Source organism: Onychomys torridus, chromosome 1, assembly GCF_903995425.1.
Source record: "Onychomys torridus chromosome 1, mOncTor1.1, whole genome shotgun sequence".
In the NCBI taxonomy this organism is placed as follows: Eukaryota; Metazoa; Chordata; class Mammalia; order Rodentia; family Cricetidae; genus Onychomys; species Onychomys torridus.
This window is the reverse complement of record NC_050443.1, coordinates 99,708,148-99,723,693: the sequence shown is the minus strand read 5'-3', so window position 1 is coordinate 99,723,693 and position 15,546 is coordinate 99,708,148. Positions and strand designations below refer to the sequence as shown.

At 43.8% G+C, this 15,546-nt stretch overlaps 1 protein-coding gene across 2 annotated transcripts in view; it reads left to right on the top strand.

Moving 5' to 3' along the window:
* Window positions 1-837: 837 nt before the first annotated feature.
* The window catches only part of Usp31 (ubiquitin specific peptidase 31), a 54,473-nt gene continuing 39,764 nt past the window's right edge, over window positions 838-15,546 (top strand). Inside the window, exons 1-2 of one of the 2 annotated variants that reach the window (XM_036191066.1) lie at window positions 838-1,023; window positions 1,236-1,635. In XM_036191066.1, the coding sequence (XP_036046959.1) occupies window positions 1,417-1,635 (219 nt within the window). In that variant the 5' untranslated portion in view covers window positions 838-1,023; window positions 1,236-1,416. Of the gene's footprint in view, window positions 1,636-15,546 lie in introns of both variants that reach the window. The other variant, XM_036191059.1, reaches the window with a different exon arrangement.

Sequence of the window (15,546 nt, the reverse complement as noted above, 5' to 3'; positions counted from 1 at the left end):
GACCCTTGGTTTAAAGATCAAAGTTAAAGCTTTGAATCAAACTTGGGTTGAAATGAGATATCAAAAGCATTGAACTGAAGATTAAAGAAGGTATTCCATGCTTGGTATATCGTGTAGAATACAGAGGTTATTATGAATGAGTATCCATTGAGAGTGTAAATTGTAGGAAGGCAAGTGGAAACCCAGTTAGTTCCATTCTTGTTTAGTACAGTATTTGGCACACAGTTTAAGTGTTCAGTAGCCATTTATTGAATGAATGAATGGATGAATGCATGAATGAATGAATGAGTGAATAATGAGAGTGGATTTAAAGGCTGTTTTTGTTTGTTTATTTGTTTGTTTTGCGAAACTTTTCAGTAAGGTAATTCTAATAATACTGGTTTGCTGGGATCTCAAGGTACATCCTGGAAGAAAAGCCCACTAGAATGTGCCAGGCTCCGTGACCGCGTTCGGGTGATACGCGGCAGTGGAGCCAGCTGGGTTAACTTGCCTAGGACAAGACAAAGCTACGTCCATGAGCTCTTTCACCACCTGGCAAGGGACAGTTTGATTTCCGAACTTTCTTTAGATGGCTTCCATTTGACGAGCAAAGACCAAGACCCACCCCTAAAATCCACCACCCAGCGCTTGCCTAAGCTTACGGGACTATGCCCACACTAAACATGGCCAGTCTCGGGCTTCACACCGCAGAACCACGCCCGGAGCTTGGAGTCCTAGAGTCGGGCTGTAGGGACAGCCCTATTCCCACAGTCAACATGGTGGCTGCACAGCTTCAGCATGGGGCGGGGCTACGAGTCAGGCGGGTCACGTGAGCCGCCCATTGGGCGGCCGCGCGCGCACGCGCGCCCCTCGGCCACCGCTGTCTCGCTCGCTCTCGCCGTGGCGCCCAGAGGTGGTGTGGGGCTCGGAGCCCCCCGAGCCGGGTGAGGCGCGGGCGGCGGGATGCGGCGGCGGCCGTGGCGGAGTCGCGGTCCGGGCGGACAGGCGCGGTGATGAGCGTCGGCAGCTACCGCCATGTCCAAGGTAACGGCGCCCGGGCCCGGGCCGCCGGTGGCGGCGGGCGGGAAGGAGAAGCGCTCGTTCAGCAAGCGGCTGTTCCGGAGCGGCCGCGCCGGGGGCGGTGGCGGCACTGGGGGCCCCGGGCCGGCCGCGCCCTCGTCGCCGTCGTCGGCGCGCTCGGTGGGCAGCTTCATGAGCCGCGTCCTCAAGACGCTGTCCACGCTCTCGCACCTCAGCTCCGAGGGCGCCGCCCCGGACCGCGGCGGCCTCCGCAGCTGCTTCCCGCCCGGGCCGGCCTCCGCGCCTACGCCGCCGCCGCCGTGCCCGCCGCCGCCCGCCTCGCCCGCGCCGCCCGCCTGCGCTTCGGAGCCGGTGCCCGGCGTGGCGGGGCTCCGCAACCACGGCAACACGTGCTTCATGAACGCCACGCTGCAGTGCCTCAGCAACACCGAGCTCTTCGCCGAGTACCTGGCACTGGGCCAGTACCGGGTGGGCCGGCCGGAGCCGGAGCCCGAGCCGGAGCAGCCGGCGGGTCGCGGCCCGCACGGCCAGGGCGAGGTCACCGAGCAGCTGGCGCACCTGGTGCGGGCGCTCTGGACGCTAGAGTACACCCCGCAGCACAGCCGGGACTTCAAGGTGAGCCCCGGGGCCCCGCGAGCTCGGGCGCTTCTTGGGCTCCTCCTCTTCGGGCCGGGAGGATTTCTGTGCTGGATGCTCAGAGAGTTCTGGAAGATAACCCAGATGACAAAGGAATGCATTCCTCCCACCATTCACGCATTCAGTTTGGTCTTCTTCTAGCGCCCAGAACCCAGGCGCCAGGTCCTGTGATCCGCCTTGGGGATGGATGTTGCCAGGAGCAAGACCCTTCCTTCATGGAAACTGCAGTTTTTGGAGCGGGTATTGGTGGGAGAGCATTCAGCAGGGTTCGAATCCGGCTGCTTCTTTCCTAGCAAATTACTGAGCCTCTTTGTGCTCCTGTTTGCCTGGTACCTACTCACAACAAGTTGACAGGCTACATTGGACACTATGAAATTACCCATTTGGGGCACTTTTAGGGGGTTCATCCTGCTAAGTTGTTAAGAGCACATAGTGCTCTACTTCTTTTTATTCTTAAGTAAAACTAACCAGGTGTTGTCAGATAGTACTTTGATGATGTAGCAGATGGGGGAGGTGGTCCTGGCCTTGGTTTGCAGCTGCAGCTGGAGCTGTCCATGTAGTAACAGGATGAGATTGGAATTGGAGAGCAGAGGAGTTTGCAAGGTCCAGATGGTAACGGTCATTTGGGCTGTCCTAAGGAGTTGGGTTCTTACTGCAAGTTGAGCAGGGGAGATTGGAGATTGTAAAAAGGATACTTTGATGTGGGACATGGGTATGATATTAACTAGAAGGATGTCGAACAATGAAAAAAATCAGTTACTTTCCATTCCCTTTCTTATTTCCTCATGCTTAGGAGAACACCTCAGTTTGATATTTAGCCTTTAAAAAATATTATAACATATCTGGCGCACCCACATGTTCTATGAGCCTTTCTTATTCTTGGATACAGGGTCCCACTATGTAGCCCAAGGCTGACTCTCAGCTTGAGTTCTTCCTGACAGCCTCCTGTGTGCTGGGATCAATCTCCCCACCCGCTCTAAGTAAGAAAACAAATTTCAAGTTTAAAGAGTTTGGTAGACAACATTATGTTTATTCAAGAAAAATTTACTTTGTGTGTCTGTGTGTCATTTGTGTAGAGGTCAGAGGGCAAGTTGTGGAGTCACCTTTATATGGGCTCTGGGGCTTGAACTCAGGTTGTCAGGTTTACCTGCTGAGCTATCTTGTCAGCCCAATAGTAGCTAAATTTAATAAGGTTATACTTTTATTGGATTTTTTTATTTGTCTTCTATTTATGGCACGTGGTACTGGTTTTCCATTGGTGCTATCAAGTTTCTCTCTAAAATGCATTTCTCTGAGTACTGATTGGATTGCAGGACTGAATGATGGTGGAGCTGAGAGTCTGTTTTGGGTAGATCCTGCCTTCCTGCTGAGGAGCAACACTGCTCTTACACACCACTCCCTTTTTAATCATTTTTGCTTATAGTGCTTAAGAAGAAAAAGTGTTTGGCTGTTTGATCTTGAAATTTTGAATGGAAATATTAGTCTTAAATAAGAACTGTCAAAGCAAGGATTCATGTTAGAGGTCTCAAAGTAAGAACCTAGGAGAATGGTGTTTTTATAGGCCCCCTCTCCTTTGCGTACAGCCCATGAGTAGCCACAACATTGGGGGAGTTTTCAAGGCAGAATCCTAGTGTGATGTTCACAGTTGTTTGGTATGTCAGCATCTTAGCATGTAAACATTGCAGGTGCTTTCCATCAAGCTCTGAGTGAGTAGAGATGGGTTAGTAATTCTAGATGTGCAGGACTGATTGATAGGCATACTTTGGCAAAGTTGAGCATACTCTTTGAGGTTGTGCTCACTTTTACATCCATTAAGCTACCAGCAGAAACAGGTCAATACTTCTAGAAGAATAGAGACTTTAGAGGTATACTTGGCAAAGTTGAACACATTCTTGGAGTCCTCGTTTTTTGAAACACTGTAGTCTTCTGAACCCTCAGTAGAGTTCACTGTGTGTTCATTAATTCACCTCCCTTTTACTGACGGTTTACTCAGACAGGCATGCGTTCACCATCAGAAGGAACATTCACTATGAGAGTGTTGTGAAGTAGAAATGTGGACAGGCTGACACAGTAGTCTGGGGGTTCTGTGATGTTCCAGAGGCTCCATTGTATTTATATTGCTAACCTAGATCATTCCGTTTCTACTCTGTTGTCCTTAGCTGTTACTGGGATTGTAGTCTCATGTTTGTTACCTCATGATTGCCTGACAGTGACACCTGCAGCACCTTGTGTTCTAGTAAGAAGACAGGAAGTCCTGAGAGAAATAAATGTTCTCTTAGGAGTCCCCAGCAGGCCTCTGCTGACATCTCACTGACTATACCTGCGTCATTTGGGTTTCCTGCTTTAATACGGAAGATGAGTGAGTAGGGTTTGGTCTCTTAGTCCACCGAAATACCTCATCGACCATGGGCCAGACACTTGCAGTTGAATCCAGTGGGACTTAGGTTCACTGAGAGCTCATCTTGCACTTGAACTTGTACTCGACTCACATTTATAGTTCACTTGAGGATCTTGTTATAAAGCAAATTCTGATATGCTGGAGAGGGGCCTCAGTCTGCTTTTCTAACAAGCTTTCAGGCCTGCCTGCTGCTGTTGACTATCTAATAGTAGTGGGTTCCAAGGAGCGGATGAGAGGACATCCCAGAACAGGAGGCGCATGTTTCCTGGGCCAGGAAGTGATAAAGGCTAGTGTGAAATTGCACGTGCTTTGGGAAAACAGTGAGACATTAGTAGGTGGTTGCACCATGGCCAGCCATCGTGGTGCAGACCACCTTGGGGAAGCATGTTGTGAAGAAATCATGAAGGGCGTTGCGGGCTGGTTTGGACTTTATCCATTGGAAGTTGGGGACCAGGGCTGATAAAGTGGGATAGTGATAGCATTTCTTTCTTTCTGTCTTCCTCCCTGTCTCTTTACCCCTCCTCCTTTTGTCTCTTCCCCACTCTTTCTTTCTCTTGCTCTCTGTGGAGGATTGGTTTCCCTCTTCCCTTTTTTTTTCTTTTTTTTTTTTTTTACTGAATATTATTTTGAACATAAGAGAAGTTGAAGATAGATGTGAGGCCTGTCTGTCCCTGCTCCCTTGCCTGTTTGTGGCCAACATGGATAATTTGTGTATTTTTCGTATTCAGGCAGCTCACAGAATCTCAGAGTCCTGCTCAGTTCTTGGCTCCAGGCAGCCACCACCTGACTGGAGCTGGCAGAGGAGTTAGAATCAATCCACTGCCTTGATTTTGCCTTAAGATCTAGAAGAGTATTCACTTTGGATTTGAGTGTGATTATTATCATGTTAAATCTTCCAGGTTAGTCATGTTTCTCTGTAAGTTGTCAGTTAGAATTCCTCCTTCTACCTCCTAACCACATTGATTTGTGCTTAAGGAGCTTGCCAGGTAAATGTGTTGTTTTTCCTTTCTTGGTTTTGCTTTGCTTTGCTTCTGGTTGGACTATGGTTGTGAAAGTTGAGTTTCCATTTGCTAGAATGACACATTGACTGGCCTAACTGATATACTTTAAGAAATTTCTCTAGGTGCAGCCTGCATCTTTTTTTTTCTCACACTTATCTTTTCATGCTCTTAAAATACTGGTTTGTAATCAGAACATTTTTATTTTTTTGTACCGCATACCTCCAATCCCCTGGGATGTTCGTCTATGTTTGGAGACATACTTGGTTGTAATACCACATGGGGTAAGAGTGCTATTGGCTTTTAGTGGGTAGATTTCAGGGATTCTCTATGCTACAATGTGAACCCCCCTCCTCCTCATGATTTAGCCCAAAATGTCAGTAGTGGTGAGGTGGAGAAGCATTTTGTCTGTTTTCAGCATAGATTTCCCTATCTTTCCCAGCCTCTAGCCTATTTACTTTGTAACTTTGTGTATGTGTGAGCCTGTGCACACGCTTGCTCATGAGGGTAAAACTTAGATTCAGCCCTTGTGTCAGCAATTTTCTTTATAAAACAGTGAAGTAACTGATTTTGAAATCTGAATACTCATTCTGGTGTTTTAAGGGGAAATCAGCAAGCTTTAATTTTACCAGAAGCATAGGTGTTTGGGTTCTTACGAATGCCTTTGGTTTCTAGTTCTTTTCGTAACAAGTGAAAAAAGACAAATGGATGGGCACTTTCAACCAAGATAGATATAGCCTCAGTTTTCAAACCATGCTCTCAAAGAGCAGCTACAGCAGAGTGATCTACTGCAGGAAGTGCTCTGCAGACTCCTTCCAAGTTTGCAGTAACCAAGAACATGAATTTTTGGTCTGGAGTGGCCTTATCAGCCCAGCCACTGGCGTAACAGGTCTCAGCGGAGCACTTGAGCAGACCTAGTGGACATGCTGAGACAAGCAGCATTTTTTCCCTCTGAGACTGGTGCAGAATTGTAGTGAAAATAAGGTCATCTGCAACCAGCTCTGAATGTGTGCCATTGCTCCTGAGGCTCAGGTACTTTCAGAAATCTTGCTTAAAAACAACCCTCTCTGACTCTTTAAATGCATGAGCTGATGTGTACCATTTCTTATCAGGTGCAGGAAGTGGGAAAGAAGGCTAGTTGGGGAATAAAATACACAGACAATCGTAGAACTCCATGTTTGCTGATGTTCTGGTTCTTTTTGCAATTATAATACCACAGACTGGGTGATTTCTAAAGAAATTTGTTGAAATTTTGGAGACTGGGAATTGCAACAATTGTAGGGAGGGGCCTACATCTGACAAAGGCCTTCTTTCTCCATCATCCTATGGCAGAAGATGAACAACGGCCAGGAGACTGAGAGCTTGTGAGTTTGCAATGGGGTGAGGAAGGAGGGTGAGAATGGGGTGTAAACTTGGTCTTTTTAATCAGGAATCTACTCCTGTAATAATTTCATGTTTGAACACAGTCATCTTAGAAACCAGTCGAAGCCAACCTTTGCTCAGAATGAAACCTCAGTATTTCACCTTGGCCTACAAGACCCAGTGAGACCTACCTTTCCAGCCTCACCTGCCCTACTCTCCTCCTCACTGAATTGCAGACAAGGTCTGTCAGACTTCTGAGTGCACCTCCAGGTCTTTCCGATAATATAACCCTTTTGAGTCCTTTTTTGTCCCAACCCATCTGGCCAAATTCATTATTCTCACTCATGTACCTATCTTCTTAGCTCTTAGGAGTTAAAATTTCTTATCTGTTGATGTTCACTGGCTACTATCCACCTCCCCTCTGACAAGTTCTGAGAAGGGACTATACATAGTACCTTCTTTATTCTTGAGGGCAGGGCCCTTATGCCCAATTGCCTCTTAAAGGTCTCAGTGTTTGTATTGGGGATTACATTTCAAAAACAGGAGCTTTGGGGGTCATGTTTAAACATGGCATCTGACTTAAACCAATGCACATCTGCTCAATTATTGTGTTTAAAGGAGCTAGTATAGGTGAGAGGTTGGGAATAGCGGATTTAGTGTAAAGATTATGGAACACGGTTCTTGCCCTCAGAGGACCTATCTGTTTATAAGGAAGCTGTTTTGAACTACTAATGGAAGGTTGAGTAGGAGTTCAGAGAACTGGATTGTAAGCTGCACTATAAGCAGAAGACTGGTTCATCTTTTAATTCATTGTCAGCAGTTAACACTTCTACAGATTGGAGTTCCTGACACTGTACTAGCTAGTCTTTGGGTATGTAGTGTTTAAACACAATGATACAGCAGTGGTAAAATAAAGAAGGTCTGTTGAGTTTGTTGTAATGTCAGTGCCACACTGTTTCGATTACTATAGTTGTGTAGTGAGTTCAAAAATCTGGTGTGATACTTTCACCTTTGTGCTTTTCAAGATCCTTTTGGCTTCAGAGTCTCTTGATATTTTATATAACTTAAGGACTTATTTTTTTGTTTTTTTTTGTTTTTTCTCGACAAGATTTTTCTTTGTAGCCCAGGCTGCCCTCGAACTCAGAGATCTGTGCCTGCCTCTGCCTCCCAAGTGCTGGGGTTAAAGGCATGTGCCACCACCTCCTGGCAAACTTAAGGACTAATATTTCTGGGGAAAAAAGTGGTTAGAATTTTGATAGGGATTACATTCATCCTATAGATTGTGTTGGGTAGCAGTATCATTGTAATGATACTTAAATGTTCAGTTCACAAAAAATGGGAGAACATTTATTTATGTCCTATTTTATTTCTCTCAGTGCAGTCTTTTTCTGCTTCCTTGATTAAAACTGTTTATACATATTTTATTCTAAATGATGTGGTTGTAAGTAGAATAGCTCCTTTTGATTTGGGGATTGGATCTAGGGTCTTTCCCACACTAAACGGGTTTTCTGCCACTGTATTGATAGCTACACTCTCAGCTGCATAACGAGAATGCTAATTCTCTTTGGATTTGTTTATTAATAGTGTATGAAAGTATGTAATTGACTTTGGTATGTTGATTCTGTATCCTGCAACTTTGCTAATTAATTTATTAGTTACAGCAGATTTTGCTGGTATCTATAGTTTTCTACACAAAAGGGGACATCATTTGTGAACAGAGAGAGATATTGGCTTCTTTCCCATTTTGTTATTTTTAGTTTTTTCTCCCACTTTATTGCAAAGTGGTATCCTTGTCTTTTTTCTTGAGCTTAGAGGAGTTGCTTTTAGGCACCCATGTTGAAAGTGATTACCCCTATCTTGAAGAAGTATCCTTTTCTACCTGGTTTGTTGACTTAGTTTCTCCCATAATTCATTGGAAGAGTTAAATGTTTCTTACTGTATCAGTTTGAGATGCTCCTGCCTCCCCCTCCCTCATGTTGTTAATTTTGATATTTCACATTGCTGGATGTTTTAGTGTGTGGAACCTTTGTTTCACAGCAGGAATAAATCCTACTTGGTTATGCTGTCTACTCAGATTTTGATACTTTTTCCTTTTATGTTCCAAAATATTTCTCTCTTTAGTAATTTAGTAGTTTGCCTGGGTAAACCTTGTGTGATGTGGGATTTATACTAAAGCTTTGTGTAATTTGGTAAGTGGTTAAGTGTAGACGGGGAAATTAGTGTCTAGCCCCACTCCTCTCCTTACCTTTAGACCTTGAGGCTTACTTATCTGCTTTTCACTTCCTCATCTGTAATGTGGGGATGACAGTGTATCTACTTCCTATACCTGTTTTGGACTGTGAAGAACCTGGCAAGAGGCCTGCATGCAGTGTTCAGCAAGTGCTAACTGATGCTATTGTTCTCATCCAGCCTTATCATCATCCTGCTTCTCTACAGAAGGCCTCTTTAGCATTTGATGATGCATTTATGAATTTTACATTGTTTCATCAGTTCTATTGCTATCAAATATTACTTATTCTCATGCTCTTCTTTAAAAGTTCTCATTTTGTCGTTAAAAAAGTTATTTTGTGTGAATTTTAATGTTAAGTAGCTATATTAATTTTGGACAGAGAACTATACCTACTGAATACTTGCCTGCCATTGACAAATGCAGTAGCCTTCAATAAAACTGTAAACTAATAATGATACAGAGAGAAAGCTTGCATCAGCTAATAACTAGGAAGAAATTGAGGTAATGAACCATCTGTTCCCCAAAGGATAACAGGATTAGATGCATTTATTCATACATTCTTCCTGGGATCAGATCATCCCTATGTTGTATGAACTGTTGAAAACAGAGAAACTCAATTCCAGAGACAAGGGGACTCAGATTTCTGAGCCCATTGTTGTTTTTTAAACCCCAGGTCCTTGTGTGCAGTGGGCAGTGATTATGTCCTAACTCAGCATCAAGTTCCCATTCCTGGTTTTTGGAATGTACACACTGTTGGTTAATCTGAACCGAGTGGGGAAGGCACAGCTAAGGACGGCTTGCAGACTAGACTGTTAGCAGTGTGGATGTGCTGATGATGGCCAGGTCTGTTGTAGACTTACTTGGGTCAGACCTCACTTGACTGACAAACTGCCATTTCTGCAGTTGATGGTGCAGTCAGTAGCAGAGAGCAGGGAAGAAGTCAGAAGATGGAGTGGCGGGCCTCAGTACACAAGCCTCCGTGTCACTGCTCCCTTAAAGCAGTCTCATGAGGAGGGTTGCATGCACTGTTCCCTTTCTTCCCCTTCCTTCTCCTCCTCTCCCCCCCTCTCCCCTCCTCTTTTGGCAGTTTGTGGGGGAACAAAGAAGGAGAGAGTTGAAAATAATATGGAGGGTTCTTGAGACAAGATATCTTGGGGTGGCACTTTTCAAGACTGGTAAAGTGGAAAATGGTTTTGGAGGTGAGAGGTGAGTTTAGTTATGTTTGAACTTTTGAAACCTGGGCAAAACCCATTTTTCATGCTGTATCTGTTGAGTGCTGTGTTTTCAGGAGCTGTGCGAGAATCATTGAAGTGGAAAGGAGCTGCCCAGTCTGGTCTGCCCACAGAACAAACAAACCCTTAACCCAAATGGAGTTGGTGTAACATAAATGCTTGTTTCCACTGAACTGTTTTACATCTTCCTTTGTGTACTTCAAGCTTTTGCTGTGACTCGGCCACTTCTGTTTTGATATTAGTATGTGGTTTGATGGTTTTTTCCTGTCCCTTTATACCCTTGTCACAATGAGGGGCTACTAAATGGGGCAGTGTTCTCTGTTTGTATAGTCCCCACAGCTGTTTCCTATAGTAAAAACCCTGGAAAACAATGACCTCATCGTTTCCACATACTCAAAACAAAACAAAAAATCCAAACCTTTTTTTTTCAATAGTAGTGGAAGAGAAGTCATTAAAAATTGAGTAAAATATGTCATCTGTTGCCTCTTCCTTCAAAAATACTTGTTTGCTCTGTTATTAATTGTTCATTCAGTGTTCTTCGAATGATGTTTTTTCCCCTGTATAACAAACATTTTTTCAGGGAGCACATGGGGCGATCTTGAGTCTTTGTTGTGCTGTGATTGTTTCTTGTATGTGTAGAAGCCATTGTTCTGTGCCCACACTGAGGCAGTGCCTAGAGGAACTGGCCAGTTGCTGAACATCTGTTGCTTCTTCCTCCAGTTGTTCAGCTCAGATGGCAGCAAACAGTACATCCACGAACAAACAATTCATGCTTTAGAAGATCCAGGGGGCTGGTCAGACATGACTTTGTTGGTACCTGCTCCTACTAAAGGAATGTTGGTGCTTATCATCAGATCAGTACATTTTCACTCTTGGCATTCTGTCTTTAAGAATAAGACATAGCCATCTGGTTTGGGGGAGCATGGGACTGGAAAGATGGTCAGGGGCTAAGAGCATTGACTGCTCTTCTATCCCCCTTACCCCCTGATTTAATTCCTAGTACCTACATAGTGCCTCACACCATTTGCAACTCCAGTCCCAGGGGATCTGATGCTCTCTTCTGGCTTTCATGGACACCAGGCATACATGTATACATATAGGGAAGACCCCTGTAAGAATTAAAAAAAACAGTCATGAAAATACTCTGTGTGTGTGTGTGTGTGTGTGTGTGTGTGTGTGTGTGTGTGTAGGCATATTATTTACAAAGTAATTTCACACTCAGTCTTTAATCTTCACAGCAGCTCTTGTCTTAAATTTGTTTTAGATATTGGGATTCTGTGGTAGTGAGCAGCAGACCAGCTTCCCAATGCTGGTAAGGCGTGTGCCACCACTGCGGCTGACTGCATAATCTTGACTGACAAACTGCAGTCTGCAGTTGATGGTGGCACAGGAAGAGAGTGTGCCTGAGGGGATGCGGAAGTGTTTTGAGGAAAGCCAATTCGGGCTCTATTCTGGACCTATGTATGGTATTTTGAAGTAGTCATCTACTCTCATTCTAAATCCCAATGAGATGTTCTGGTTAACTAGCAGTCCTTATACAGTTGGATCAGATTGTTTATGGGGTCTGGGCTTCAGTGCAATGGACTGGATACCACACTCTAGGAATGTATGGTTTTAAAGCTAAATCATGAATTCAGAGTCTAGTTGAGAGTTTTTGGGGCTTTTGTGTAACTCTGTTCTACTTAACCTCTCCTTTCTCCTTCTCAGGAGAGCCTATTCTTACAGCATGCAGATTCTTTTTCTTTTTTAATTTTACATCCGGGTCTCAGTTTCCCTTTCCCTCCTTTCCTCCCAGGCCCTCTCAGCTCTCCCTCTTCTCACCCCCCCCCCCTCCAGTACTCTCCTCCTCCATTTCTATTCAGGAAAGGGCAGGTCTCCCTTGAGTATCAACAAAACATGGCATATCAAGTTGCAGTAAGACTAAGCACCGCCCCGAATAGGGTCCCAAAAGTCAGTAAAAGAGATGGAGACAGTCCCTGTTGTTAGGAATCCCACAAGAGGAGCAAGCTACAGAGCTATAACATATATGCAGAGTGCCTAGGTCAGTCCCATGCAGGCCCCCTGCTTGTTGGTTCAGTTTCTGTGAGCCCCTATGAGCCCAGGTTAGTTGATTCTCTGAGTTTTCTTGTGTCTTTGAATCCTCTGGCTCCTACAATCCTTTCTCCCTCTCTTCTGCAGGGTTCCCCAGCCTCCACCTAATGTTTGGCTGTGGGTCTGCATATTTCCATTAGTTCTGGATGAAGCTCCTCTGATGACAGTTGGGCGAGGCACCAATCTATGAGTATAGCAGAATATTGTTAGGCATTGTTACATTGACATTTTTTCCGCCTCCAGTCATGTTTGGTTCTATTCTAGGTCTCTGGGTCATCCAGCCTGTGGGTCCTGGTGTTCCAGGCAGTGTCAGGGGTGAGCTTACTCTCCTGGCATGGGTTTTAGGCTACTCCCTCTCTAGGCCACCCTTACTTACCCCAGCACATCTGATAGGCAGGACAGACTGTAGGTGAGTACTTTTTCTCAGTTTCCTCATTCTTTGAATGTGTTTTATAGTACCCACTCATTTGCACAAATCTCATCCCTTAAGGCTTTCTCTTCATTAACCTATTAGTTGTCCCAAAAGTCAGATTCAAAAGATGAACCATTTTCAGTACAATGGTTACTTATTTCTAGTGTTAGTTTAGAAACCAAATTTCACTTTAGGTAGTCTCTGTGAATCTAGATGCTACCATTTCATATATTTCTTTCCCTAAAATTGTGGATACAAGTTGAGTATCTCTAATCTGAAATACCTGAGATGAGAAGTGTTTGGAGTTTCAAATTTGGTTTTGGACTTTGGAATATTTATGTATATAATGAGATAATCTTGGGGATGGGACTGTACTCAAACATAGAATTCATTTATGCTTCGTAGATACCTTATTCACGTAGTGAATTTTATACAGTGTTTTTAGTGCATCTGTGCCTCATCACACGAGGGGAAGAGTGAAATATTCCACTTGTAGTAGTGTCATGTCAGCACTTAAAATTTTTGGTTTTGGGGGACTGGAAGGAAGGTTCTGCAGGTAATAGTAATAGAGCTTTCCATAGAAGGATAAGGACATGAGATTATGTAAAAAGCTGGGCATAGCTGTGTGTGTGTGTGTGTGTGTGTGTGTGTGTGTGTGTGTGTGTGTGTAACCTTAATGCTATGTGGGGTAGACACAGAAGGATCTCTGGGGCTTGCTGGCTCCCAGCCTACTTCTAGGTTCAGTGTAAAAACCCATCTCAAAAGAATAAGGAAGATGCTAGATGTGGTGGTGAATACTTTTAGTCCCAGCACTAGAGAGGCAGAGGCAGGCAGATCTCTGAATTTGAGGCCCAGAGTGGGCTATGTGATCAGGCAGGGCTACCATGAGACCCTGTCTTGAGAGAGGGAGGTATAGGGGAGAGCATGGCAGGACATTTGACATCTTGTGGCCTATGCACACTGCACATAAATGCATATATACTACACTACACAAATACCACCTAATATGTATGCATGTATGTGTATACACACACACACACACACACACACACACACACACACACACACACTTTTGGATTTTGGAACATTTTGGACTAGGAATGCTCAACCTGTACAGATATCCTGATTCTTCTGTGGTTCTGTGGTTTTTTTTTTTTTTTTTTTTTTTTTTTTTTTTTTTTTAAGCATCCTACTCACTGATTTTGGATGTCAGAGGACATCTAGTGAGAATCAGTTCTCTCCTTATAATGTGGATCTCAGGGATCAAACTCAGATATATCAGGCTTGGTGTCAAGTGCCTTACCTGCTGAGCCATCTTGTTGTGCTAGTTCCTCAGGCCTCTGGGAAATAAATTCTATTCTTCTGGCAAAGAAAGCAGGTAGTGATTGGTTTGATGACTCTTACAAACCACTTTGTCCATAGAAGAGTAGCCCAACTTCTGATCAATGAGTCATGTCAGACCAATATTGTGATACCTGTTTCCCATGAGAGGAAATCAACATCATTACTGTGTTGTCTTTGTCTTGGGGTCAGGTAAAAAATGTTTAAGACCAGTCAGTATCTTCCTGGGGCATGAGTTGTTGCCAGGGCTCTGTGAAGATTTCTCCTCATGGAACCTCATGTCTGGAGGTGTATCGCTCCAGTGTAGACTTTATTTTTCTTTTCTGAACTATGTTCCTAACTCATTTTTTTTTGTTCCAAAGGGAAAAAGCAGTGTTCCTTTTTAAAAAGAGGTTATTATGAAACTTAGAGTCTTGCAAATGTTTTGACTTTTATTTGGTAAGTGTCTGTAAGGATCATCAACTGAGGATGCAATTGGTCTGATTATAGTAGGACATATAGGACTTAAGCCAATAGACTGAATATAGTAATTTCCAAACAAAAACACCCAGAGTCTATAACACAGACACAAGTATATGAGGTTACACTTAGGAAGGTTCATGTTTTATTTTTAACAGAAGCAATATATTGCATAATTTTAATGCTTTAATATGCTGTTATTCAGCAGATGATAGTAATAATCAATTATTAAAAAAATATAGTGACTAAGTTTAGGACATCAAATAAATTAAGGTTTAATAGTGAAAAAGAATCTTAAAAGGAAAATCAAGGTAGGATCAGGTATGACTCAGAACATGATGAAATTGCTTGCCAGGGGCTGTAGGGGTTGAGCCAGTTAAAGATTTTGGTCATCAGGGTCTTTCCTACTCACTCATTCAGTGACTCAGATGTCTCTGATGGTTGGTGGCACTTAGGACCCCGACTTCTACTTGCATTTTTCTGAGGCACACACTGAAGAATTGGCTGCTATTCTGTATTTCATTTAGTCTGGGGAAGAGGTAAGATAAATAGACCCCTGTGTATCCTTGGTGAGATGTCACCGTGTTGAGGGGCTAAATCGGCAGAAAGAGGAGCTTTTTTGTGTGTTTGTTCAGTGGGATTTTCTTTTCCTTTAGTTCCTTCAGTTTGTGATAAGGTGATTGATGGTGGGGTTGACCCAGTATGGATTTTACCCTAGTTAGGTTTATATTAGTTCAGTTGCCTGTTTAGTCTTGCTAAACAACATAGTACAATATCTTTGTACATAAAGATTGGTGGATAAGTTTAGATGACTTGATGTGTTAGTGGTAAGAAGCATAAGCAAACAATGCAATTCTTGATAAAGAAATGTTGACCCAGCATTGATACATAGTGAAGACTGATTTTGGTTAATTTGTTTCTGGGATACACAAGCTGAAGAAAACAAGAGTGTGATCAGATCAGAAGCTCACTGTGCTTCTGTCAGTGGCTGTGACCTAGCTACATGCTTTAGACTTGTTCTTTCTCCCATGACATGTAAGACCTTTTAGCAGTGTTCTCTGTTTCCTACATGAAGTAAAACATGCAAAGCAAACCAATGGTAATGGTTTCTTGTCCTGTCTGTAGTTCAGCTGTCAGTGTCTAGGACTTTCATTGCTTGGTTGCTTCTGTTGGCTGACCCTCACCCTCCACATCTGTTTAAGGCAAAATCTTCGACTATTTGAATCCCTCCTCTTTGAGTTGAAGAAGTCTTCAGAGCTCTCCTTTCCATTAGCTATTCCTCTCTGGATAGTCACAGATTCTTTCCTTGCCTGCATAACTCAGCTTCTGGGATATGAAGGATAGTCCATGGAAGCTGTTCATTTTTC